At 42.0% G+C, this 24,567-nt stretch overlaps 2 protein-coding genes across 3 annotated transcripts in view; one reads left to right on the top strand and one right to left on the bottom strand.

Annotated features, from left to right (window-relative positions):
- Positions 1-20,713: 20,713 nt before the first annotated feature.
- Positions 20,714-24,050, bottom strand: MED14OS (MED14 opposite strand). The gene is given in 3 exon segments (XM_032426569.1): positions 20,714-20,792; positions 23,479-23,858; positions 23,861-24,050. Coding segments are annotated over 2 exon segments (402 nt in total). The 5' UTR covers positions 24,044-24,050; the 3' UTR covers positions 20,714-20,792; positions 23,479-23,639.
- MED14 (mediator complex subunit 14) overlaps positions 23,971-24,567 on the top strand; it is a 70,737-nt gene continuing 70,140 nt past the window's right edge. Inside the window, exon 1 of one of the 2 annotated variants that reach the window (XM_032426564.1) lies at positions 23,971-24,294. In XM_032426564.1, the coding sequence (XP_032282455.1) occupies positions 24,080-24,294 (215 nt within the window). In that variant the 5' untranslated portion in view covers positions 23,971-24,079. The remainder of the gene's footprint in view (positions 24,295-24,567) is intronic. The other variant, XM_032426565.1, reaches the window with a different exon arrangement.

Below are 24,567 nucleotides of genomic sequence, written 5' to 3'. Positions count from 1 at the left end.
TTCGTAAAAGAAACCATAATAGATTAGACTTCAGAATTAAAAACTTTTATGCTATGAAATACTTTACTAAGAGGATGAAAAGACAAGCTACAGTGTGGTCAAAATATTTGCAAAGCACATTTTCAGCAAAAGCTTTCTTTGTAGAATAAGTAAAGAACTCTCACAACTTAACAGAAAAGAATCCAATTGTAAAATGAGCAAAAGACGAACAAACATTTCACCCAGGAAGAGATGTGGATGGTGAATAAGTACCTGAAAAGATGTTTAACTTCATTTGTCATTAGAGAAATACAAATCTAAACCACAAGGAGCGATCACTACAAACTTATTAGAACAGCAAAAAGAAAATATATTGATGATACCAAATACCGGTGAGGATGTAGAGAAGCTGGATCTCTCATGCACTAGTGGTGAGAATGTAACCTGGTGTGGCCACTCTAGAAAATATTTTGGCAGTGTATCAGTTTCCTAGAGTTGCCATAACAAATTACCACACACTTGTCAGCTTAAACAACAGAAATTTATTCTCTCATGGGTTTGAAGGCCAGAACTCCAAATCAAGGTGTTGGCAGAGCCATGCTCTCTCTGAAGACCATAGAGAAAGAAGAATCCTTCCTTGCCTCTCCCTAGCTTCTGGAGGCTCCCCGCGATTCTTAATGTTCCTTGGCTTATAGATGCATGACTTCAATCTCTGCCTCCATTGTCACGCGATCTTCTTCCTTCTGTGTATCTCTCTCTATAAATCTCCCCCTCCTTTCTCTCTCTTTTTTTTTTTTTTTGGAAAGATTTTATTTATTTATTTTAGAGGGAGAGGAAAAGAGATTGCGTGTGTGAGCAAGTGGGAGGGGCAGAGGGAGAGGGAGAGAGAATCTCAAGCAGACGCCACAGTGAGCAGGGAGGCTGATGTGGGCACAGTCGGTTAAGTGTCCGACTCTTGGTTTCCGCTCAGGTCATGATCTCCGGGTCGTGAGATGGAACTCCACATCAGGCTCTGTGCTCAGCGCGGGGTCTGCTTGAATTTCTCTCTCTCCCTCTCCCTTTGCCCCACACCCAAATCTCTCTCTCTCAAATAAGTAAATAAATCTTTAAAAAACCCCAAAGAATTATTAATGAGTTAGAGGTGATTACTAAAAGGATAAAAGAGAACTCTGAAGAACACAGGAATAGCATTGCAGAGAGCAGCCATTATCTCTAGAGTTGAGGGAGTAGATCCGAGGACTTGAAAGAACACTGCCCCTCCCACCACCCTCAGGGTGGGACTCAGACCTTGGCACAGGGTTGCAGCCCACTGGATGGTGGAGAAGTCCTCTGAGGTATAGCAGGTCAGAGCTGGCCCACACCTGGCAGGCCCAGACTGGCAAACAGGGAGCTGCTCACCGGTGCTGGAGACCTGGGGCTAGTGAGCTAGGGCTGGCAAGCAGGGAGTTGCCTGTTGGGGTGCCGGGGAAATCCACTGGGCAGGGGGGTGCCACTGGGTCTCCTGTACACTGCTAGCAAGGGTGCCGCCTGCTTGGATTCTGGTGTAAATTGCCAAATGGTAGGCACCACTTGGTCTCTTGCACACCACTGGCAGTTGCATGATAGATTCAGGAAAAGAAAACGCCCCAGACCAGAAAGATAAGCTCCTGCCTCTGCTATGCTCTACACTGTTCCTCCAGCACCCTCACCCGACAAAGCCTAACATTATACTATCCGGCCGAGGAGAATTGTTTACAAGGTCCGGTATCACAAAACAGGGCAAAGAAGGGTAGATTTAAAGCTTAAGAGCAATAAACTGATAATTGGTACATCAAGTTCTTCAGGAGGTATCATTGGACTGGGACTAATTTTTTACATTAGTTGTATAGTTTGGGATTACCAAACCATGTGGGTAGTATAAATTTGGACTTCAAACCCAGAAGAGGTATATTCTTGGAATTTTGATTTTTCAGGGAGACTCCCTCCCTTCAAAACTTCCCATATAGCATTGCCTACTCGTAAAGGAGGCCTTAATCCTATGTGGCAGGGAATTATATAGCCATAATAATATTTATGCAAAAATACTTATATGTTTTAGTACTGAAAGTATTATGTTACAGATTAATTCAGATATCTGAAACCTATCTAGAACCCCTCACTGCTAACAATGCCAAATTCATTACATGGAACAAAAATCCACGGACAGAATAATAGAACATCTGAAAGAAATACAAGCACAAAACCAAGAACAACCATGAAAGAAAGCCAACTTCCCAAATGGAAGAAATAGCTAACATAGCAAACTAAAGAAGACTTTAAAATTAAGTATAATATCCCAGAGATATTTTAGACAAAAGTACATGAGAGAAAAGATATAACTAGAGCTTTTAGAAATGAAATATATGATCATTGAAATAAAAAATTCAAGGGAGGGGCTAAAAAGAATAACAAACAAACCTAGGAATGATATTAAAAATATTTACTGACTAGTATGACACAATTATCAAAAAATCAGAATATCCGCCTTGGAATAGTATGCCCTAACAATGTAAACCAGCTTAATTTCAGCCTTAAACACAAATGAAGATTGAGCCAGACAATTTTTTCAGAATACAATGCACAGGGGCAAAAAAATGAAAAGACATATCAAGAGACATGGAAAATAGATTCAGAAGTTTAAATATTCAGGGTGCCTGGGTGGCTCAGTCGGTTGGGTGTCTGCCTTCAGCTCTGGTCGTGATCCCAGCATCCTGGGATCGAGCCCCGCATCAGGCTCTCTGCTCAGTGGGGATCCTGCTTCTCCCTCTCCCTCTGACTACTTGTGCTCTCTCTCCCTGTCAAGTAAATAAATAAAATCTTTAAAAAAAAGTTTAAATATTCACATGATTGTGATTCATGGTAAAACAGAGATAGTGAGGGGCACCTGGGTGGCTCAGTCAGTTAAGCATCTGACTCCTGATCTCAGCTCAGGTCTTGATCTCAGGGTTGTCGAGTTCAAGTCTCATGTTGGGCTCCATGCTTGGTGTGGAGCCTACTTAAAAAACCAACCAAACAAACAAAACCCCCCAAAACCCACAGAGATAGTGAAAGGAAAGGAATACAGAAATAATGAACAAGATATTATCAGAGTTCAAGATGTCAGTCTTTCGGCCACTAAATACACAAACACACATATGGATTTTTTATAAAATCCCCCACCTATATACATTATGGTGAAAACTGAGGTCTTATAATTTAAAGAAAATCCTAAAAGCATTCAGAGAAAAATTAACTGGTTACCTATACAGAAACCTATACAGAAATGAGAATAAAATTGGCAACCACGGATGCTATAAGACAGTATCTTGAAAGTTCTGAGGGAAAACATTTTGATCCTAGAATTTTATACCAAGCCTCCGTAGCATTCAACCTTGAGAGCTAAATGAAACATTTCTGTTCAGCACCTCTAAATTGTTTTTTCAGACCCTGACAATAGCAAAATTCCTCAGTGTCTAGACATCCAAACTATTTTTGAAAGAATTATTTGAAAATGTACTTTGTCAACATAAAAATGAGTCAAAAATTAAGAAAAAAGAAAACAAATCTATGTCAATATTGCTGCATACTGCAAAAAAAAAAAAAAAAATCAACAGTCCAACTAAATTCCCAGGTGATTTCTATGTGTGAGGAGCACAGGTAGCACAGGAAACTGCATGTTAGGGTTCTTGTTTTGTTGGGGTAGGGTTAGAGAAAAAGGTATAGGTATTTATTGATGGTTCATGTTTATAAAAAATACATTTAAATAATGTAACAGGAATGAAACAAACAGAACTACTCAGTAAGTTATTTGTAGCACTACATTTACATTATGTTCTGTTAGGTAGGTCCATCTGAAAACGGTCCCTCTATTCTTAGCATCTTTAATCTCAATTTGATAATGGGCTATTGGAAAAATAAGTAATAGCTAATATTTATTGGGCAATTACTTTGTGCCAACACTGTTTTAAGTACTTTATATGTATTATCACATTTAAACCTAATAAAAATAACTCTCTAAGATGGAGAAAGGGTCATTATTACTATTTTACTGGTAAGAAAATTGTGGTACAAGGTAGATATATAACTTGCTCAAATAAGCCAAGATTTGAACCCGGGCCATCTGGTTTCGAATCTCCTTATGTACTACTTTGCTGCCATACTGGCAGAGTCTTCAGCTTTACTTATTTATTTAATAACTTTGTAAGCACCTCTGAATTCCAAGGCAGTGAATGAGTAAAGGAGGGGAGCCTAGTTAGAGGTGAATAAGACTCTGTTCTTACTTTAATTTACCCTCTTGCAGCTAGTGGGTAAATAGAGAAAGCAGTATGGCATGGTTTTAAAAGAATGGATTTGGGCATCAGATAGAACTGGGGCTGAATCTTCACACTAGCACTTATAAACGATGAGATTACTTCATTTTTCTAAGCTCCAGTTTCAACAACCATGGAATGAGAATAACAATAGTACCTACCTCACTGAGTGGTGGTGAAGATTGAGATGGTCTATGTAAAGAACTCAAGCCATTGTTATTTTAGGCAATAAGAACGTGTCTTTGGAGCCCACAAATAATTTCGAGCTGGGGAGATTAGGAAACACTTCATGGGAGAAATAATACTTGAGCTAGGTTTTGAAGAACAAGTAAGATGTTTAATATGTAGAAATGGGAAGAGGTCTATTCAGGCTGAGCTAACATTGCGAGCAAATGCATGGAGGCAGGAAATTAAATTGGGTCAGATCATACAGTACACTAAAGGAAATATTAGTAAATAAAGCTTGAACAGTGGCTTTGATTTGTATTTTGGGAAAATAAATGAAATGAGATTATGAACTCCAGGCAGACAGAACTTCTTTGATTTCCTCCTTAATTTTGCTACCCCGTGTCCCATAGAATAGAACTGAATAGCATAGAAGTTACATGCGTATCACATGTGTTGATGGGGTAACCCCATGTCTGTATCCATCTGCTTTTGCCCCCTCCTTGTGTCCATTCGAGAGGCTACAAAAAGCCTTGGTTTCCCAGTCTCCCTTGCAGCCAAGAGTGGCCATGCTTCACAGCCTGACTAATGAACGACAAGCAGAAATCTATTGGAGGGCTGGGCGCCTGGGTGGCTCAGTTGGTTGAGCGACTGCCTTCAGCTCAGGTCATGATCCTGGAGTCCCGGGATCGAGTCCCACATCGGGCTCCCTGCTCAGCAGGGAGTCTGCTTCTCCCTCTGCCCCTCCCCCCTCTCATGTGCTCTCTCTCTCTCTCTCTCTCTCTCTCATTCTCTCTCTCAAATAAATAAATAAAATCTTAAAAAAAAAAAAAAAACCTTTAAAAAAAAAAAGAAATCTATTGGAGGGCTCCTGGGAGAGTCTGGCTTTATTTATTTTTTTTAAGATTTATTTATTTATTTGACAGAGAGAGAGAGCACGCAGGGGGAGAAGCAGAGAGAGAATCCTCAAGCAGACTCCCCGATGAGTGCAGAGCCCAAGGTGGGGCTTGATCCCAGGACCCTGAGATCATGACCTGAGCTGAAATCAAGAATGGGCCACATAACCGACTGAGCCACCCAGGCACCCCCAGAGTTTTGCTTTATAATGAAAAGGAGGACAAATATCCTGGGACCATCTCTTTTTCTCTACTTCATGCCATGTCTGGAGTTGCAGCAACCATCTTCTGATCATGAACTTATGGAGCAGAGAATCCTGATATAGTTAAGACATTAAACCAGTTCCTGGGGCACCTGGGTGGCTCAGCTGGTTAAGCATCCAACTCTTGGTTTCAGCTCAGGTCATGATCTCATGATCTCAGGGTTGTGGGATCAGGCCCCATGTCCAGCTCTGCACTCAATGTGGAGTCTGCTTGTCCCTCTCCCTCTGCTCCCTCCCCCACACTCTGTCTCTCTAAAATAATAAATAAAATCTTAAAAAAAATTCCCCAGCAGCTACAAATCTCCAGACACCTTGTTATGTGAGAAAAATGAACTCCCATCCATTGCTGGCCACATTGTTCTTGCAGCCAGAATCATTCCTAGCTGATACAATGGAAGATATTCTGGCTTTGAGAATTTTAAAAATAAAGTAGAACTAGTTTTTACTCAGGCAGAGTTTTATTTATTCTGTTTTTCTCCAGTCAGTGCCCACAGTCCTAATGATTTTGAAACCTAATCTAGTATTTGGCTGAGGTCAGACCAGATCTGGGAAAGTCTGTAAATGGGCTGTGACAACTACATACCAGAGACAGATGGGTTTACTGTTCAGTGGCATTATTCATCAATACAGGTTTCTGCATGGGCCCTTAAATCTATTTATTATTTGTTCTATCTGCAAAAGTGTTCTGTTGTCAAAGAGAAAATACTCTGGCATTAAATAATGACCTACAATATCAGAATAATTGAACGCAACATACATAAAGTGGAAATAATTGACCAGTATGGAAATTCAGCATGACAGAACTGTTACTTTGCTGCAATGTAGTCTAACTTTTCTGCAGTGAAGAAATTGTCATGCAATGATTCCAGGGGATGATAAAAGCTTAACCCAGTATCAGATTTCAAGGTATAGATTTATCCACATATATTTTTATATCTTGGTGGCCTTCAAAATCAGATCGTTTGGGTTCAATATCATCTATACATACAAAATATATACTAAATATACAACACATACATTTCTGGTTGTTTGAGTCAGCAAAAAGATAAAACTGAAAAATTAAGAAAACACATATAAATGAAATTACTGAAGAATCAACAATCTCATAATATTTGGCAATCTTATTTTGTGCCTTTGGTTTAGTGAATGTTGCTATACCACTACCTATCTCTCAATACTAACTAATTCAACAATCTTTTGATAACATTAGAGGAGCTAATTTTGGCATCCTTTGTAAGTATCAAATAAAAACCAAAGTTATAATTCACATTTTCTTGAGGAGCATCATTTTCTCTCTAAACTTTGCTTTTAGCTTAGAATTCAGAGTTTCCTTCCCTTTTGGCTCATTCTCTCTTGTTCAAAAATCTCTAGAAATAATGGGCTACAGTTTTTTGAAGTAAAAATGAATCCTTTTATGAAAAAGATTTATTTATTTGAGAGAGAGAGAGAGAGAGAAAGAGCGCGCAAGTGGGGGTAAGGGGCAGGGGGAGAGAGAGAAAGAATCCTCAAGCAGACTCCCCGGTGAGTGTAAAGCCCAAGGTGGGACTCGATTCCAGGACCCTGAGATCATGATCTGAGCTGAAATCAAGAGTCAGACACTTAACCACCTGAGCCACCCAGGCGCCTAGTGAAAGTGAATTCTATACAAATATTTCCACTGGTTTATGGGAGAGGTAGTCACCACCGGTCTCAAGCATCCTTACATTGTCTTGCTAAGTGTTCCACACTAAGGCCTTACCATCCCCTGATACTGACTAGTTTCTATAGAGTCACATATACAGTAAGGTTAGTCAGGGTGACCAAAAGATGACTACGATGTGATGGTTTGCTCCCTGGAATGGGGAACAGGCTTGTTTGATGCTTACTACAAAACATGCCGAGTTCTCGATGAGTTCCTCAGCCGTGGCACAATCCACTATGCATGTAGCCTCTCATGTCACATCGGGAGACTTGGGGACACAGGAACTGGCACTGCTATGCTGATGCTCCTACTGTTTGCTGTGCTGGAATAAAATGTCTCATTGTGATTTACTGAATCTTGTTGCCTACTTTTTTGACATCTGTGGAAGTAGGAGTTTTACTCTGTTAGCCCCCATCAGACTACCAAAAACAAACCTATAGTGTAACAAAATCAGGTTAATCAACCCAGTGCAATGAGGGAGATCACATCAGAGGAACCATGAGACATTTTATCAAATGAAGGATAAGATAGAGGCATTATAGGATTTGGGGGGAGGGTGGAGTTTAGGTGAAATTTAAATGAAGCCATAGGCTCAAAGCAAGGCTATGTGTAAAGGGACCAAAATCAGCTCTAAGCTGCAATGTAAACCCCTGGATTCCTTGGAATCTACCAAGTTAGGATATACGTACAATGTTGAATCCAGAACCCCTCCCTGAAGCTTTGCACCTACGGTAATAATTGCAGCTGTTTCTCTAGATCAAAGTGACTTAAATTCTCCAGGCAAGAACGGGATGTTGTATTTTTAAAGATATATTTTGAAAAAGCCAAGTTTCTGATAGTCTATGATTTTAGAGAATAAAGTTTCTCAGTGAGTATGGCAGCAGTAGTCACCCAAAGAAGGTGGTTATTATGACATTTTATACCTATAGCATGTCCTTGGGAGAAATATTACTTCCTGTTAACTGTGCAATCATAATTTTTAAATGGAAAATTCAGTTATATATATTTTTAAACCACAGTAATAATTAACAGTGGCTGTTTTTAGGAATTTAAACTTAAAAAAATAAAAAACTTTTTTCAGAATTATTTAAGAGTTTGATATAAGTACAAAAAGTAAAAAGAATATTTTGAGTTTAACAAAATATGTTCTACAATTTTTAAATAAGTCATAACAGAAACCCTCTGTTAGCAGAGAATTAGTTGGTTGTTTTACCAAAAAAAAAAAAAAAAAAACAGAACAAAAAAACCTAATTTTTTCTATTCTTGGTCAATGGACATTTGGGTTGTTTTCATCTTTCAGCTATTGGGAATAGTGCTGCTGTGAACATCTGTGTACAAGTAATTATATACCCACTTTCAATTCTTTTTGGATATTTACATAAGAGTGGAATTGCTGGGTCATATGGCAATAGTTAGCTTAGCTTTTTTGAAGACCAACCAAACTGTTTTCCACAGGAGCTGTGCCAATTTACATTGCCACCATCGACGCACTGTGGAGCCCAAATGCTCCACATCCTCACCAACACTTGCTATTTTCTGTTTTGTTTTGTTTTTTAAAGATTTTATTTATTTATTTGACAGAGAGAGACACAGCGAGAGAGGGAACACAAGCAGGGGGAGTGGGAGAGGGAGAAGCAGACTTCCCACTGAGCAGAGAGCTGGATGAGGGACTCGATCCCAGGACTCTGGGATCATGACCTGAGCCGAAGGCAGACGCTTAACGACTGAGCCACCCAGGCGCCCCTAAAAATTTATTTTTTTTAGAGATAGAGTGCAAGCTTGAGTGGGGGAGGGGCAGAGGGCGAGGGCGAGAGAGACTCTTAAGCAAGCTCCATGCTCAGCACAGAGCCTGACATGGGGCTTGATCTCACAATCCTGAGATTATGACCAGAGCTGAATCAAGAGTCGGACGCTTAACTGACTGAGCCACCCAGGTGCCCCGGTATTTTCACTTTCCTGATAATGTCTTTTGATGTGGGAAAGTTTCTAATTCTGATGCAGTCCACTGTATCTCCTTTTTCTTTCATTGTTTGTGCTTTTGGTATCATAATTTAAGAGTCCGTTGCCAAATCTAAGGTAATGAAATTTTTATCCCTATGTTTTCTTCTAAGGGTTTTATAGTTTTAGCTTTTACATTTAGGTCTTTGATCCATTTTTGAGTTAATTTCTGTACACAGTATAAGGTAAGGCTCCAACTGCATTCTTTTGCATGTGGATATCCAGTTGTCTGGCACCATTTGTCGAAGAGACATTTCCTTCCTCATTGAATGGCCTTGGCACTCTTGCCAAAAACCAGTCAGCCACAGATACACAGGTTTATTTCTGAATTCTCAGCTCTAATCCATTGATCTACACTGTTGCTTGCTTGTTCAGTGACTTTTCTAAACTATTTTTGTAAAGTCTGTATTCTTTGTCACATGTGGCTACCTAAGCCTCTGTTCTGTTAGCTTTGTGATCAGTTAGTGTTTTGACAGTTTCCTTAAATGCCAGAAGAGAAGAAAGAGGAAGAAAAGGGAAAGAGGAAGAAGAGAAGGAGAACAAGGAAAAGGGGAAGAAGGAAGGAAAAAGAAAAAAATAAACTACTCTCCCAGTTTTCATGGATTGGCTCAATATGGGAGCACTTCTCCAATGCTTAGCCAGGCTCATTTGCAACCCTGCCTTAGCCTTCACATCCTGCTTTCGTGGAGCCTGTAGTCCAGCTGGAGGCAAAAGCTTAGGGTCTTTTGAGGTTCTTCTGAGCTTGTATCCGGTCCTGGGCATACATGTGGCCTTCTTGATTCCCAAGTATATGTGGGAGCTTCTAAAAGTCCGTATTTCCCCATGTATCTTCTTTCCTGATCTCTTCCTTACTAGGCTTTATGGTCTATTTGTCATCCTGACTGTTGTCCCTTGCCCCCAGGCTGCTACAGCCAATCCGTAGGCCTCTAAATGCTTTGGGCAAAAGCTGTTCAGGAAGCTGCCGGTGGTCCAGGAATGCTCCAAGTTGCCAGAAACAAAGGTAAACGTTGTGCAGGTCCTTTAGAGAGCCACCAGACAAGTCTAAACCCACAACTACAATTATTTGAGAATAAGGTCCATATTGCTCTCTTAGGCACTAGCAACCTGCACCCAGAGTATGAGCTGCTGTCCTCATGGGTGCTGCCAATCTAGGGCATGGGAGACCATAAGTGGGCAATTTAAAATGCACTGTGCTCTCTTTCCATAACTCAGCAGCTGTTGTCTTCACCAAGCCTTCCTCTGGTTGTTTTAATTGTTTGCTAGATTCTAGAGTTTTGCAAAAGTTGATTCTGATAGTTTTTGTCAGCTCATTAGTTGCTTCTGCGGAAGGATGCAGCCCTGGAGTTCTCTAACTCTGCAATGTTCAGTGACATCACTCCTTAATATACCTTCATATGAATGTGTTTGAATGTAAATATATAGCAATGTAAATAGACAATAAAATTAAAGGCTTTAATTTTAAGAAATAATTAGTGTTAACGTATTAAAATGTATTTTTTAAGATTTTATTTATTTAATTATTTATTTAGAGCAAGTGGGAGGAGGGGCAGAGGGAGAGGGAGAGAGAATTTCAAGCAGACTCCGAGCTGAGCATGGAGCCCAACATGAGGCTCAATCTCACGACCCTGAGATCATGACCTGAGCTGAAATCAAGAGTTGGACACTTAACCAACTGAGCCACCCAGGCGCCCCTTAAAATATGTATTACATTGAAATCACTATTTTAATAAACTAGCAATTTCCTTAAGTAACAAAAAAATCATATCTATTTTCCTGCATGCATATTCATATTTTATGTAATTATTATATTGTATATAGTATAATTATTTTTATTATCTCCTTTAATCTACACAGTCAACTTTTGTTTTCTCCAGACCCAGAGAAAACTAATAGACAGGAAATCAAGAACCTCTAGCTAATTTTCCCTGCATACACTTTTTAGATTATATTAATAAATTTTAATGGGGAAAAATAAGGACATGATCTAAAGCACTGGAATGTTCCATTAACTCACAACAGTTTTATAACTTACAAGAATGAGAGTAAATTGAAACTACATTTAGTGACCAAAGTTTTATATATTTTTGTACTTAGAAATTGTCCAAGTATCCTAAGATTATTTGTCAATGAATTCAATCTAACATTTAAAACCTAACCAGATATTAACTAAAGATCTGGATAAAAGATGTCTGTTAAACTGTAATCTGGTGAAACACCATTTTTTATTTTGTAATCTTTAATATTTTGTGCAATGAAAATGTATTTGTTCCATAAGACCAATATAGGAAATTTAGGAAGTTTAAATAATGAGAAGTTTGGCCTTAGTTGCATAAACTAGAACACTGACTTGCATTAATTTTACAGACTAAAACCAAGAGAAGACATTCTTCTTACCTGTAATTATAGTAAAAAAGGCCACGATTTACTTTTCATGTTTTTTAAAGTGAAAGAAACACAGTTTATTATCTTTTTTTTTCTTCCTCATAGACATTTATGACTATCTGTATTAGATATTCCTAGGATATGCACCTAATGACAAAATAATTTTTCTTATTATCTTTAAAATTTCCCAAGTGAGGCAGGGAGAAAAACTGTAAAAGGAGAGAAGGAGCCAGTTTCAGAATGAAGTTAGCACTGTAAAAGCTAAACACCCATTTTGACATACGGTTATATACACCTTCCCACAAGAGTCATTAGAGGTGTTTTAACCAGTAACTTGGGGCCTTGATAATTTTATCAAGTCATACCGCTGAATAGTCAGTACTTGCTAATACACAGTGTATGGAAAAATAATGTGATTTCTCTTTTTCAGACAGGATAGTCTCCTCGTGAATTTTTTTCCTTTTGTTCTAAAGCACCTCTCAGATGAACAATCTTATTTATGTCAAAGTTACCTAAGGTGGGCACTACAATTCCAAATTATCCTCAGGGAAGTTATGCCAGAAGTTAGTATGTTTATTAGCAAACAACTTCCTGAGAAATTACCTGACGCTCAGTTAAACATAAAAATATCACTCACAAATGACTTGGGCCCTTAACTCTAATAATGTTAAGTCACCTCAACTGCTCACTAGAAAAATCAGCAGCTTCCTGGAGGGCAGAATATTTACAAAGATCTCTCCCAAGGCCAATTTCTCACAAGTTCTCAGACAACATACAAGATGATAGACAGGAAGAACACAGAGGATAGTATTAAAAGACATATTTCAGGGGTGCCTGGGTGGTTCAGCTGGTTAAGCATCTGCCTTCGGCTCGGGTTGTGATCCCAGGGTCCTGAGATCGAGCCCCACGTGGGGCTCCCTGCTCATCGGGGAGTCTGCTTCTCCCTCTCCTTCCGCCTCTCCCCCAACCCCCTGCTTGTGCTCTCTCTCTCAAATAAATCAATCTTTTAAAAAAAAAAAAAAAAAAGACATATTTCATCAGAGGACACCAAAGTCTGATCGGAACTCTAAAATCCCAGGATGGGATAACAAATCTGACACCAAAGGGCCAAAGAGATCATCAGAGTCCAGATTCGGTGCAAAACCCATACTATCGGGATAGAAATGCCTCAAGTAGGGGAGATGCAAGGGGCTGCAGACGTGCACATTTTACCGAGTGAAGGGTCCTGGTCCAGAGCAGTGAGGGTCCTGACCATACCTTGGTAGAAACCCCAAATTATCCTAGCCTACTCAGCCTAAGATCACCAGGGACAAACCTGTAGTCCAACAAAAATCAGTTTTTGTTGAGCCATTGTGGTGAGGACACCTGGGACTGCTTTGGCTAATGAGTGGAGAGCTGTTGAAGACCTGGCCGGTATGTCTGAGCCTGAGTGCTGTCGGTGCTCCAGACTGACTACAAAATGGACAGAACGAAAGCCCCCAGGACGAGCCCTTCACTGCAGAGAATGGCTGAAAGGATGTGGTCTGCCCCACCCCCACGTCGGGTGGAAGACCCCACTATCTTTGCTTTTAGTACTTGGAGGCCCTCAGTGGTAGGCGGTGATGACACTGAGCCAAAAAATGCCTGGGATAAAGATGGGCAGCCCAAACAAGGCAAAGACTCTGCAGTGCAAGACAAAACTAGGAAGGGAATATCAAACTCCCTCCAAAGGGACCCATAAGGCAATGTGGATATGGCTGTTCAAGCAGGGGCTACCCACAGAGGAGATCGATAGGGTGAGGACCAAAGAAATTTGGTCCGGATATTGAGCCATGGGAGGAGGGGCAGCAGACAGTGAGCTGTCCACCCAGCTGGAATGGGGAGTGCCTCAATGAAACCAGATTCCTCCACAGAAATCGTTCTCTCTACTGGAAGAACTAAGAAGCCAAGTGGCTGCCTTACAACAAATTCCTCCTTCGGCACCTTTACTGCTTGACTGTCAACTATGTATTCTGATTTAACTGCCTTTAAGGAGAAAGGGGACTGAGGATGGGGGTTGAGGTTTCTCCACTCCCAGGACAGACCAGAGGCCTTAATCTCTAATGAGGGCACAGTGAGGTGAAGGGAGGGCAAGGAAGCAGGATAAAAATTTTTATGACTCACTCATTTACCAGTGCTCGTTCACAGCCATGCATTCACCTGGCCAAAATTGGAAATGAATATGAGGAAGGGAATTAACTGTAACCATCTGAGTCTAGGTTTTTGGACCCTTGTTGTACACCTTTGGCAAAGGGAGACTGCTTCTGCTCGGAGGCATCCCAGGGGGTTCTGGACTTGCTGCCACCCTGACACCTACCCACGACATTCCATTTGCAAAACAGCTACTGGTCTGCTATCGGGCAGGCACTTGGAGAGACTGAGCATCTCACCCAGTACCTCCGGGTTAGAGTGCACCTAGATATTCTCATCTTAGGTTGGCTCTACTCAATGCTAACAGAGTCAGAAAGGCACAACAGTCTTTTCTTATTTAATGAAAATGGCACGCCTAGTCCCATAGGTGTGTCCTCCTCACATGAAGATATTGTGGCCACAGCTTTAGGGGCCATGGTAGCCCCCCACTCCTAGATCACTCATAGGGGCAGCCTCCAGCTATGTAGCCACTAGCAGAGTGTCCTTGAGGATGCTTGGGCTTGGCTTACTGATGGCTCAGCCAAACTAAAAGCTGACAGTGTGTCCTGGGCGGCAGCAGCTGTCCAGCCCCAAACACGTGGTAAGGACTGGTTCAGTACAATGGGCCAAACTGAAAGCCATCACTCTTGCCCTAGGCAGTACTGCTGAGGACCACCCACGTTATATTTTTCCTGACTCTTGGGCTGTGGCTAATGCCCTAGCTCTCAGGTCAGGCACCCGGATGACGACTGACTGGTATAGCAAAGACAACCCTCTGTGGGGCTGTGAACTCGAAAAAGCCATTGCTACAGCCCAACAGGACATCTATGTAGCCCATGTGGACACTTGTAGAAAGGGTCCACACCCAGGAGAGACTGAATGCAGCCATATGGCCTATCAGGCTTCCAAGGGAACATCCTTTGGAACAGCTGAGTAGAGGTCAGGACTGAAAGGATGGGAGCAACGGGAGACTGGGTACTCCATATTTATGATTCCACCCGGACAATCTCTAGTCCCTCCTCTTTTTTCTCCTCTGGTCCTGGTCCTGGAAAGCCTGGCTAGTTTCATCTTAAGGTGGCAGTCAGACCACAGGGGGAAGGTGACTACAGTCTTTGCTTCTGCTACAACTTGGTTTCAGTTGTTGGGGGTGGAAGAGCACTGACCATGAGGAGAACAATCAGTTGGTGACATTCATGAGCCCTAGAGTATCCCTCCAGTGGCCTGCTTGATGACAGGGGACATCACGGTCCCACCAAGTTCTACCATGGTGCCCATCTGAAATGGAAGAAGGTCTGGGTGGAGGTGGGAGTTAGCTGAGTGAAGAGAGACGTAGTGGCTACTGACTTAGACCAAATGAACTAGGTGGCCATGGAAAGGGAACAATAACCCTGATACCTGATGATGGGATACCTTCATCCCTACAAGGTGTGCGTGTGTGTGTTCGGGGGGAAGGAGTGGGAACATGGAATGCTTTTTCTGTCCCCTTCACCCAGCACTACAGCATCACAAAACAGTCACATGGTTCATGTGAGTCAAGCAGCAGCTGCAAGTGACACTATGACCCTGCTGCTGGGTTTGTCATCTCATCCCTGTGCTATGAACTCATCTGGGCTTGGCCACATTGGAACTATTCTGCTGTGCCGGACACCCTCAGGATGGCAGGGCTATTCAGCTCTGCCTGGTACCCTAACAAAAAAGCAGGACTGCTCGGCTGGGCCTGACATCTCAGCTCTCTCCTCATGCATTCACCAGTGCAATCTTGTTTCAATCTGACTGCTAAGAGTTAAGGCATTGAAGTGGGCCCCAGGGTTTCTCAGTTATGATGCAGCTCACTGAGCACAGGGTCTCCATCTGGGCCCATCACATCATGCCACGGGACTTGGGGGCATAAGAACCAGAGCTATCATGGTGGTGCCCCTGCTGTCTGCTGCGCTGAGGCTCACTCTGATCATATGGTCTACTTTTAGCACCAATGGATGGCAGGTTTACTCCTAACAATCCAGAGGGCGGGGTTCTTCCCTAACAAAGATAGAAGAAGGCAAGATAAGATTTTTATCTCTCTCTTTTCAAAAAAGATTTTATTTATTTATTTGACAGAGAGAGACACAGCAAGAGAGGGAACACAAGCAGGGGCAGAGGGAGAAGGAGAAGCAGGCTTCCTGTGGAGCAGGGAGCCCGATGCGGGGCTCGATCTCAGGACCCTGGGATCATGACCTGAGCCAAAGGTAGACGCTTAACGACTGAGCCACCCAGGTGCCCCAGATTTTTCTCTCTTAATGAAGAATATAACTATATTCTAAATGGATTCCTTCTTCCTTCTATTTCTTTTTCCTTTGTTCACCCATTAGAAATCAGTTATTTAGGGGGCACCTGGGTGGTTCAGTCGTTAAGCGTCTGCCTTCGGCTCAGGTCATGATCCCAGGGTCCTGGGATCGAGCCCCACATCGGGCTCCTTGCTCAGCGGGAAGCCTGCTTCTCCCTCTCCCACTCCCCCTGCTTGTGTTCCCTCTCTCGCTGTCTCTCTCTCTGTCAAAAAATAAATAAAATCTTTAAAAAAAAAAAAAAGAAATCAGTTATTTAAAAGATAATGAATTTTACAAAGAGGTATCTGTACCCCCATGTTCACTGTGGCATTATTCACAATAGCCAAGACGTGGAAACAACCTAAGTGTCTGTTGATGAATGAATGGATTAAAAAACTGTGGTATCTATTTATCTATCTACACACACACACACACACACACACACACGAATATTATTCAGCCATAAAAAAGAAGGAAACCCTGCCATTTGGATAAAACTTTGATGGCAATAGGCTAAGTAAAGTAAGTCAGACATAGAAAGACAAAGATCATACTGTATGGTCACACTTACATGTGGGAATCCAAAAAAGCCAAACTCATAGAAACAAAGAGTAGATTGGTGGTTGCCAGGGGCTGGGGGTGGGGGACACGGGGAGATGTTAGTCAAATGTTATAAACCTCCAGTTATAAAATGCGTAAGTTCTGGGGATCTAGTATACAGCATGGTGACCATAGTTAACGTGTATTGTATATTTGAAAGTTGCTAAGAGAGTAGATCTTAAATGTTCTCACCACAAAATTTTTTAAAAAAGTAACTGTAAGGTGAAAAAAAAGACATTGAATTTTAGCACAGCTAGAAATTTTTAAGATTATACATTTGGATAAGTTTTTGTTTGTTTGTTCGTTTTTAGAGCTCCTTGCAAACATTCTTATTTCAAGGCCTGAAACCAAAGTTGTTAAAATATTTGACACTTTCATGTCTTTTATAAGCAGGTATAATTTTAGGTTTCCTGGTAGTTTTTTTAATGTTAAACACTCTATAAATTACACAAATGTTTTAAAAATCTGAAAGATGGGGTGCCTGGGTAGCTCAGTCAGTTAAGCGTCTGACTTAGGATGAGGTCATGGTCTCAGGGTCCAGGGATCAAGTCCCATATCTGGCTCCCCGCTCAGCAGGGAGTCTGCTTGTCTCTCTCCCTCTGCCCCTCCCCCCACTTATGCTCTCTCTGTCTCTCTCTCAAATAAAGTTTTTTAAAAATCCAAAAGATTAAATATATACTTAATTTATTACATATATTACATATTAATTATATTTATTACATATTTATTAAATATACATATATATTTTTAAAGATTTTATTTATTTGAAAGAGAGAGAGAGGGAGCACAAGCAGGGGGAGCTGCAGAGGGAGAAGGAGAAGCAGACTGCCTGCTGAGCAGGGAGCCCGATGAGGGACTCAATCCCAGGACCCCAGGATCATGACCTGAGCCGAAGGCAGACCTTAACCGACTGAGCCACCCAGGTGCCCCTTAAATATATATTTAATTTATTATATATTATATATATATATATATTTTTTTTTAAAGCTGTTGATTAGGAAAGAAAAAGATCTGGACCTTTAGTTGACTACCCATTTGCAATTATTCAAAACTTTTTACTATGCATATTCTCACACCTACAGAAGAGAAGGAATAGAGGATAAGGAACTTCCACGTATCCATCATCAACTTTAATAATTCTCAACATGTTGCCAATCATATTTCATCTACCTCCGCCCACTTTTTTTCCTAGAGTGTTTTCATAGAAATCCTAGACACTTCATTTCACGTGTAAATATACGTAAATCAATCTTAATACCAAATAAAGGAATGCAATATAAATAGAACTACAATGTACAGATGAAGGAATATACCTGTGCCATTCATTCATTAAAGCCAGATAGCTAGGCACACTATGCTAGGTGCTGGGGCTATCAGAGAGAGAGAGCTACATGAGTATAGGAAAAGACAGTAAGTTCAGAGGTTATTAGGTGAAAATACAAATGCAAGAATTATTACTCCTAAGTGATGATGATGGTAATAGTTAATATTTATAGATCACTTACTGTTTGCAAATGTTAACTCATTAATTCTTCACAATCATCCTCTGAGGTAAATACTATTATTACAGATGAGGAAATTGAGACCCAAGAATTGAAATAACTTGCTGGAGAGCATTCAGATGGTAAGTGGTCAAGCTAGGATTTTAACCTAAGTGGTCTGATTCCAGAGGCTGTGTTCTAAGGGAAAAAAAAAAAAAGAGAGAGAGACACAGAGAGAAGACTACTTTAATCTTCTGGTAAAAACAATGCTATTTATTCACCAAACCATTTCATTTTCTACCTAGGCACACAAGAAGACTGTATTTCCCAGCTCCCTAGCCTTTATTTTAAAAAGAATTTATTGGGGTGCCTGGGTGGCTCAGTCGTTAAGCGTCTGCCTTCGGCTCAGGTCAAGATCCCAGGGTCCTGGGATCGAGCCCCATGTTGGGCTCCCTGCTCAGCAGGAAGCCTGCTTCTCCCTCTCCCACTCCCCCTGCTTGTGTTCCCTTTCTCGCTGTGTGTCTCTGTCAAATAAATAAATAAAATCTTATAAATAAATAAATAAAAAATAAAAAGAATTTATTATTGGGGTGCCTGGGTGGCTCAGTTGGTTGAGTGTTTGACTGTTGGTTTCAGTTCAGGTCATGGTCTCGGGGTCCTGAGATCAAGCCCTGCATCTGTCTCTGCACTCAGTGCAGAGTCTGCTTGTCCCTCTCCCTCTGCTCCTCTCCCCACTCTCTCTAAAATAAATAATAAAATCTTAAAAAAAGAATTTATTATTGAAGTATAGTTGATATACCATGTTATATTAATTTCAGGGGCACAACATAGTGATTTAACAATTTTATACGTTAAGCTGTGCTCCCCACGGTAAGTATAGTCAACATCTCTCTCCATATAACATTATTATATTATTATTGACTACATTCCCTATGCTGTACTTTTCATCTCTGCAATTTATAACTGGAAATTTGTACCTCTTAATCCCCTTCACCTATTTCACCCATCCCTCACTCCCTGGCCCTCACTGCAGCATTATTTATAATAACCAAGTTATGGAAGTAACCTAAGTGTTCATTGATAGATGAATGGATAAATAAGATGTGGTATATATACAATGGAATATCACCTAGGCATAAAAAAGAATAAGGTTTTGCCATTTAAAACAACATGGATGGATCCAGCTCCTAGCCTTTAAAAGGGCCATGTGACTAATTCTGGCTAATGGAATTTGGGTGGACATAAAAAAATCTCCCGGTTAGAGTGATGGCTTCCCAAGGTAGAAGGAGCCTGAATCTCTGGCTTATTACTTAGAGCTTAGGGTAGTATGGGCCTCTCCATCAGGTACATCTTTCCTGAACTTTGTGAGCACGAGAAATAAACTCTTACTGTGTTAAGTCACTGAGATTTGGGGGTTTGTTATGGCAGCTTGTGTAAATTATACTAATAGAAACACTTTAATTTAAACTTTAACAAATTATGAAATCTTTAAACATACTGAAAAGTACAGAATATATTAACAATCACCTCTCCCTACCCAGATTTAATAGATATTAATATTGTCACATTTCCTTCAGGTATTTCTTCAGTAAACCCATTAAATATAACAAATAGCTAATAACCAATAATGCACCACCTCATCCCTCATCCCTCCCTGTAACTACCACCCTGAAAGTGCTGTCATCCTCATTTACATTTTTTACTTTGACTACAATATATGAAATTATAGAGTGTTATTTCGTGTGCTTCAAAAATGGACAGAAGTAAGAAACAAAACAAATGAGCGAAGGAAAAAAAGAGAGAAAGAGAGAGACAAAGCAAGAAACAGACTCTCAAGTATAGAGAACAAACTGATGGTTACCAGAGGAGAGGTGGTTGGAGGGGAGGGATGGATAAAATAAGTGACAGGGAGTAAGGAGTGCACTTGTCACAATGAGCTCGTATAAAATGTATAAAATTGTTGAATCACTATACTGTAGGCCTGAAAATAATATAATAGTGTATGTTAACTATACTGGAATTTAAATTAAATTTAAAAAAATAAAAAAACAGGGGCGCCTGGGTGGCTCAGTCGTTAAGCGTCTGCCTTCGGCTCAGGTCAGGATCCCAGGGTCCTGGGATCAAGTCCCGCATCGGGCTCCCTGCTCAGCCGGAAGCCTGCTTCTCCCTCTCCCACTCCCCCTGCTTGTGTTCCTGCTCTTGCTGTCTCTCTCTCTCAAAGAAATGAATAAAATCTTAAAAAAAAACTAAAATTAAAAAATAAAAATGGACAGAAATGGTATCAAAAAAGACTGGTGTTTTCATTCAGTTTTGTTTTTGAGATGTATCCACATTGGTACATGTAGGTCTAATTCCTTCATTTGAACAACTACATAGAAATACAGTAATTTGGGGCACCTGGGTGGCTCAGCAGGTTAAGCGGCCAACTCCTGATTTCAGATCTCAGGGTCCTGACATTGAGTCCCGCGTCAGCTCCACACTCAGCGGGGAGTCCGCTTGAGGATTCTCTCTCCCTCTTCCTCTGCCCCTTCCCCTGCTCAAGGGCGTGCTCACGAGTGCACGTGCTCTCCCTCTCTAAAATCAACAAATCTTAAAAAAAAAAAAAAAAGAAATACAGTAATTTACTTAGCCATTCTTCTACTGAGACAGTTAAGATCATTCACATGGTTTGGCTTCTACAATAGGGCAATGAAATTCCTTGTACATTCCTAATATCATATATTCAGGGGAGGCCTCCCTGAGGATTTTCTCATTTATGCTGATACTAGAAGGATGAGAAGCTAGCCATGTGAAGAGCTGGGAAACAAGTGCTTCCCATATTTGGAACAGTGGACAAACCCTAACACCGTAGAAAACAGCACATATTAGACCCAGTGAAGTTACAGGTATAGTAAGTGAAGGAAAGAGTGGCAGGAGATAGTGGTGGAGAAGCAGGCAAGGGTCACTCTGCTAATGGCTTTAGAGACCACAGTAAGAAGTTTGGATTTTCTTTTACAGGCAAAACAAAGTTTTCTCATTTTTTTCTAGGGTGGTCAGACCATACTCACAGTATTGTGAGTTCCTTTCCTCAACTTTACCATGAACGGAGCATCTCTTGAATGAATGCAGTTACTGCTTTTGCTCTCTGTTTTGGAGGAACTGGCTGCAGTATCTCATAAAAAGAAAGAAAAAATTACTTTTTAATTTCTTTCCCATTCATTTGTGTCTGAGGGGCAGCTGTATGCTTCAAAATGAAACTATATTTATCACAATTTCATTTTTCCATCAAGAGGGCTTAAAAGGAAATGTTCTCTTATTTCTCCATATTTTGCAATCAATTTCTTTTATTAAAATCAGATTGACTTCATGAAAGATGTCAAGTGTTTGGGTTAATTGAAGAGCTGAGGAAATATCATGCTGCTAGTTCTGAAACTATGTGAAGTGTGACAGAATCTGTTGATGACCAAATAGGGGAACAATTGAAAAATGTGAAAGAATTATGTATATACACTACAGTGCCAAACATTGTACTGTAGGCTTTAAAATTATAAATTACACGATTCCCAAAAGTGATTCAGATGAGTCATTCCTTTAGTAACTCAGCCAAACATGCTAATATTTTTTCTCCTTCCCTGTTCATTTCTTCACTAGCACTTCCTGTATTTGTCTAGCGGCTACACTATCAGGTTGGGAGGTGGGCTATCACCTCTTTGAGGAGCTTCCATTTATATTACCTCCCTTATTGCCAACAATTCAAGCATAGCACCTCTCACAGTTCTATTCCTTGATCGTTGCCCTGTTTTCCTTTGGAATATCTTTTTAACAAGTACTTTTCAATTTTTAAAGGTATCTATTGAAACACAGAAATTTCAATAGAATCTAATCTGATGGATGTGGGTGAAGCCTTCTCTATTCTAAAACCACCCCATCCAATTAATTTTTCTCTTTTATTTGCAAGTTGGTTGTACTGTCTCTAGGTAGAACCTTATTGCCAAATAGAATGTATACCAAAATACATGCTGTGTAACTGTGTTTAATATATGCAATAAGGCAGAGTTAAAATCCTATCAACATCACACAGAATCAGAATCTGAGAGTTAGAAAAGACCTTAAAGACCATCTTGTAGGACCACCTATCTTTCCTGTGTATGTGACCACCGGCTTTTTTTTTAACTCAAGTCAATAGTTTTCAGAAAGGTGTGTGTGTGTGGGGGGGGAACTTCAATAAAACAAATCAAAACAACTGCAAAAGAAATGGTACCATTCTAGCTAACATAAAAATGTTTGTTCCCTGAGGTAACTTGCATAGGGAGGAATAATAGTCTGTGCCCTCCAGCAACTGCACCTGTAAGGGGTGTAAGTAGTCCTAAGGCATTTTGATGAGTACGATGATGATACTGCGTGTAAATATGCTTGAAGGCCACAAAAGAGGGAGCAAGCGACTATACTCCAAAGGTTACAGGTGAATGGCCTTCAAGAATGACTGAGAATCACACAAGTGGACAATAAGAGTATTTTAACCTTAAAGAACAAGGGCATCTCCTACACCTAAGAGTTACAGATATGAAATCTGCAAAAGGATGTTTCATAAAAGGGTCGCAGCAATTGACGCTTTTTAACAGTGGATTTCTACCTTAGCTGCACATAAGGAAGATTTTAAAAACCTCGAACCCAGACCTCACATCAGACCACTTAAAGCCGAATCTATGAGCGTGACATAATATTTTTTAAAGCCCCGCCCCCCCGACGCCCCGCGATTCCAACGTGCAGACTGGGTTGCGAATCACCAATTTAAAGCAGGAAGCAAAATACTAAACGTGGATTTTGAAGGGGAAAACTGGAGGTAGGGCATAGAAAAAGAACTGAAAACCCTGGGAGGGCAGGGCGTCTACTACAAGAGCAGGGACAAGAACCGAATGAGAGCCAGCGGTAGAGGATTTAAGGGCTGTTTCTGTGGTAGAACTCCCGGGATTTGGGGGTCGGTAACGAGAGCGGCATATGTCCAACTCCATTAAAGTGAAGTTATTCTGCCAGCAGCCCTGCTCCTACCCCCCAGCATATTTTCTCACATCTTTTCCCACAGTTAAGAAAAAAAAAAAAAAACAATGACGGAAACGTTGTCTATCCCACGAAAGGCGCATGAGCAGACTGTGGGAGGAGCAAAGATCTGAGAAGCCACAAGAGCGGCCACAGCCGCTACAATTTCTTCGCGATTCCAGAACCACAACTCACGAACATCTTGGGAGGGAGCCTCCCCAGCAGCGTTTGAGCCCCACTGGGGAGCGCTGATAAATACCTCAGTGTAAATTGGAGCCTTTTAAGCACCGGAGGGCGGCGACGGCAAGGGCGGGGCAACTACTGACGTTCACGGTGACGTCGCCGGCTCCGCCCCCACACCCGCTTCCGGCGACGCGCGGCCCCCGCTTCCGCTTTCCGGGCCCACGCGCCGGCCCCGCCTCACTCCCACGCGCCCCCAAGCGTCACGGCGCCGGACAGCCGGAGAAAAAGCACAGGTTGCTGTCGGAAGTCCCCCTGCAGGTTCCCCTTCCGTTCTGCCTAACGACTTCCGCTTTGGGCCGTCAACATGGACGCTGCGGCTGCTTGCCGAAGCGGACTCTGATCGGTTGCGGAGGCGCAGCTTCTCTGCGGCGGCCGCCCCGCTTCCCCGCCCTCCCCGCCTCCCCCCCCCCGCCCCTCTCTCCAGTCGCTGGGGCCGGCGGGCTCGTCGCTACATGGGGGCGGGCCTCCGCGGCCGGCGCACGGCTTCCTGTTCGGAGGCGGCCTGGCGGTAGGCGGCGGCGACTCTGCCCGCGTCCACTTAGGCGCGGTGACCGAGCGCCTGGGAGGCTCGAGGGCTTCATCTTGTGCCGCTGCGCCAAGCCCGGCCCTGCGCCGCCATGGCCCCAGTGCAGCTGGAGAACCACCAGCTGGTCCCGCCTGGAGGCGGTGGCGGGGCCCCCGGTGGTCCCGCGTCAGCCCCGGCGCCTCCTCCTCCCGGAGCCGCCGTAGCGGCGGCCGCTGCAGCCGCGGCCAGTCCGGGCTACCGGCTGAGTACCCTCATCGAATTTCTTCTGCACCGGGCCTACTCCGAGCTCATGGTGTTGACGGACCTGTAAGTGCCGCGAAACCCATGCCTGCTCCCCAGCACCACCACCCCCCCATCGCTTCCCGCCCAACCGGCTTAGAGAGGCTCGCACCTCCCCACGGGGCTGCTGTTTTTTCCTTTCCTCTGGGCTACTTAGTCTAGAATTTCTGAACTCTTGGGGCTCAGTGGAGGTGGAGGAAAAGCTTTGCATTTGGGGTCTTTCTGGAGAGGAGCAACGGAGACTTGTTAATTATGTATGTTAGACTCACTGAAAATCCCATCTTTGGGGTTTTTGCTCGA

The sequence above is a fragment of the Phoca vitulina genome, unplaced genomic scaffold (assembly GCF_004348235.1).
Source record: "Phoca vitulina isolate PV1807 unplaced genomic scaffold, GSC_HSeal_1.0 scaffold35, whole genome shotgun sequence".
In the NCBI taxonomy this organism is placed as follows: domain Eukaryota; kingdom Metazoa; phylum Chordata; class Mammalia; order Carnivora; family Phocidae; genus Phoca; species Phoca vitulina.
The sequence above is the reverse complement of the archived record's forward strand: the minus strand, read 5'-3'. Positions and strand labels throughout refer to the sequence as shown.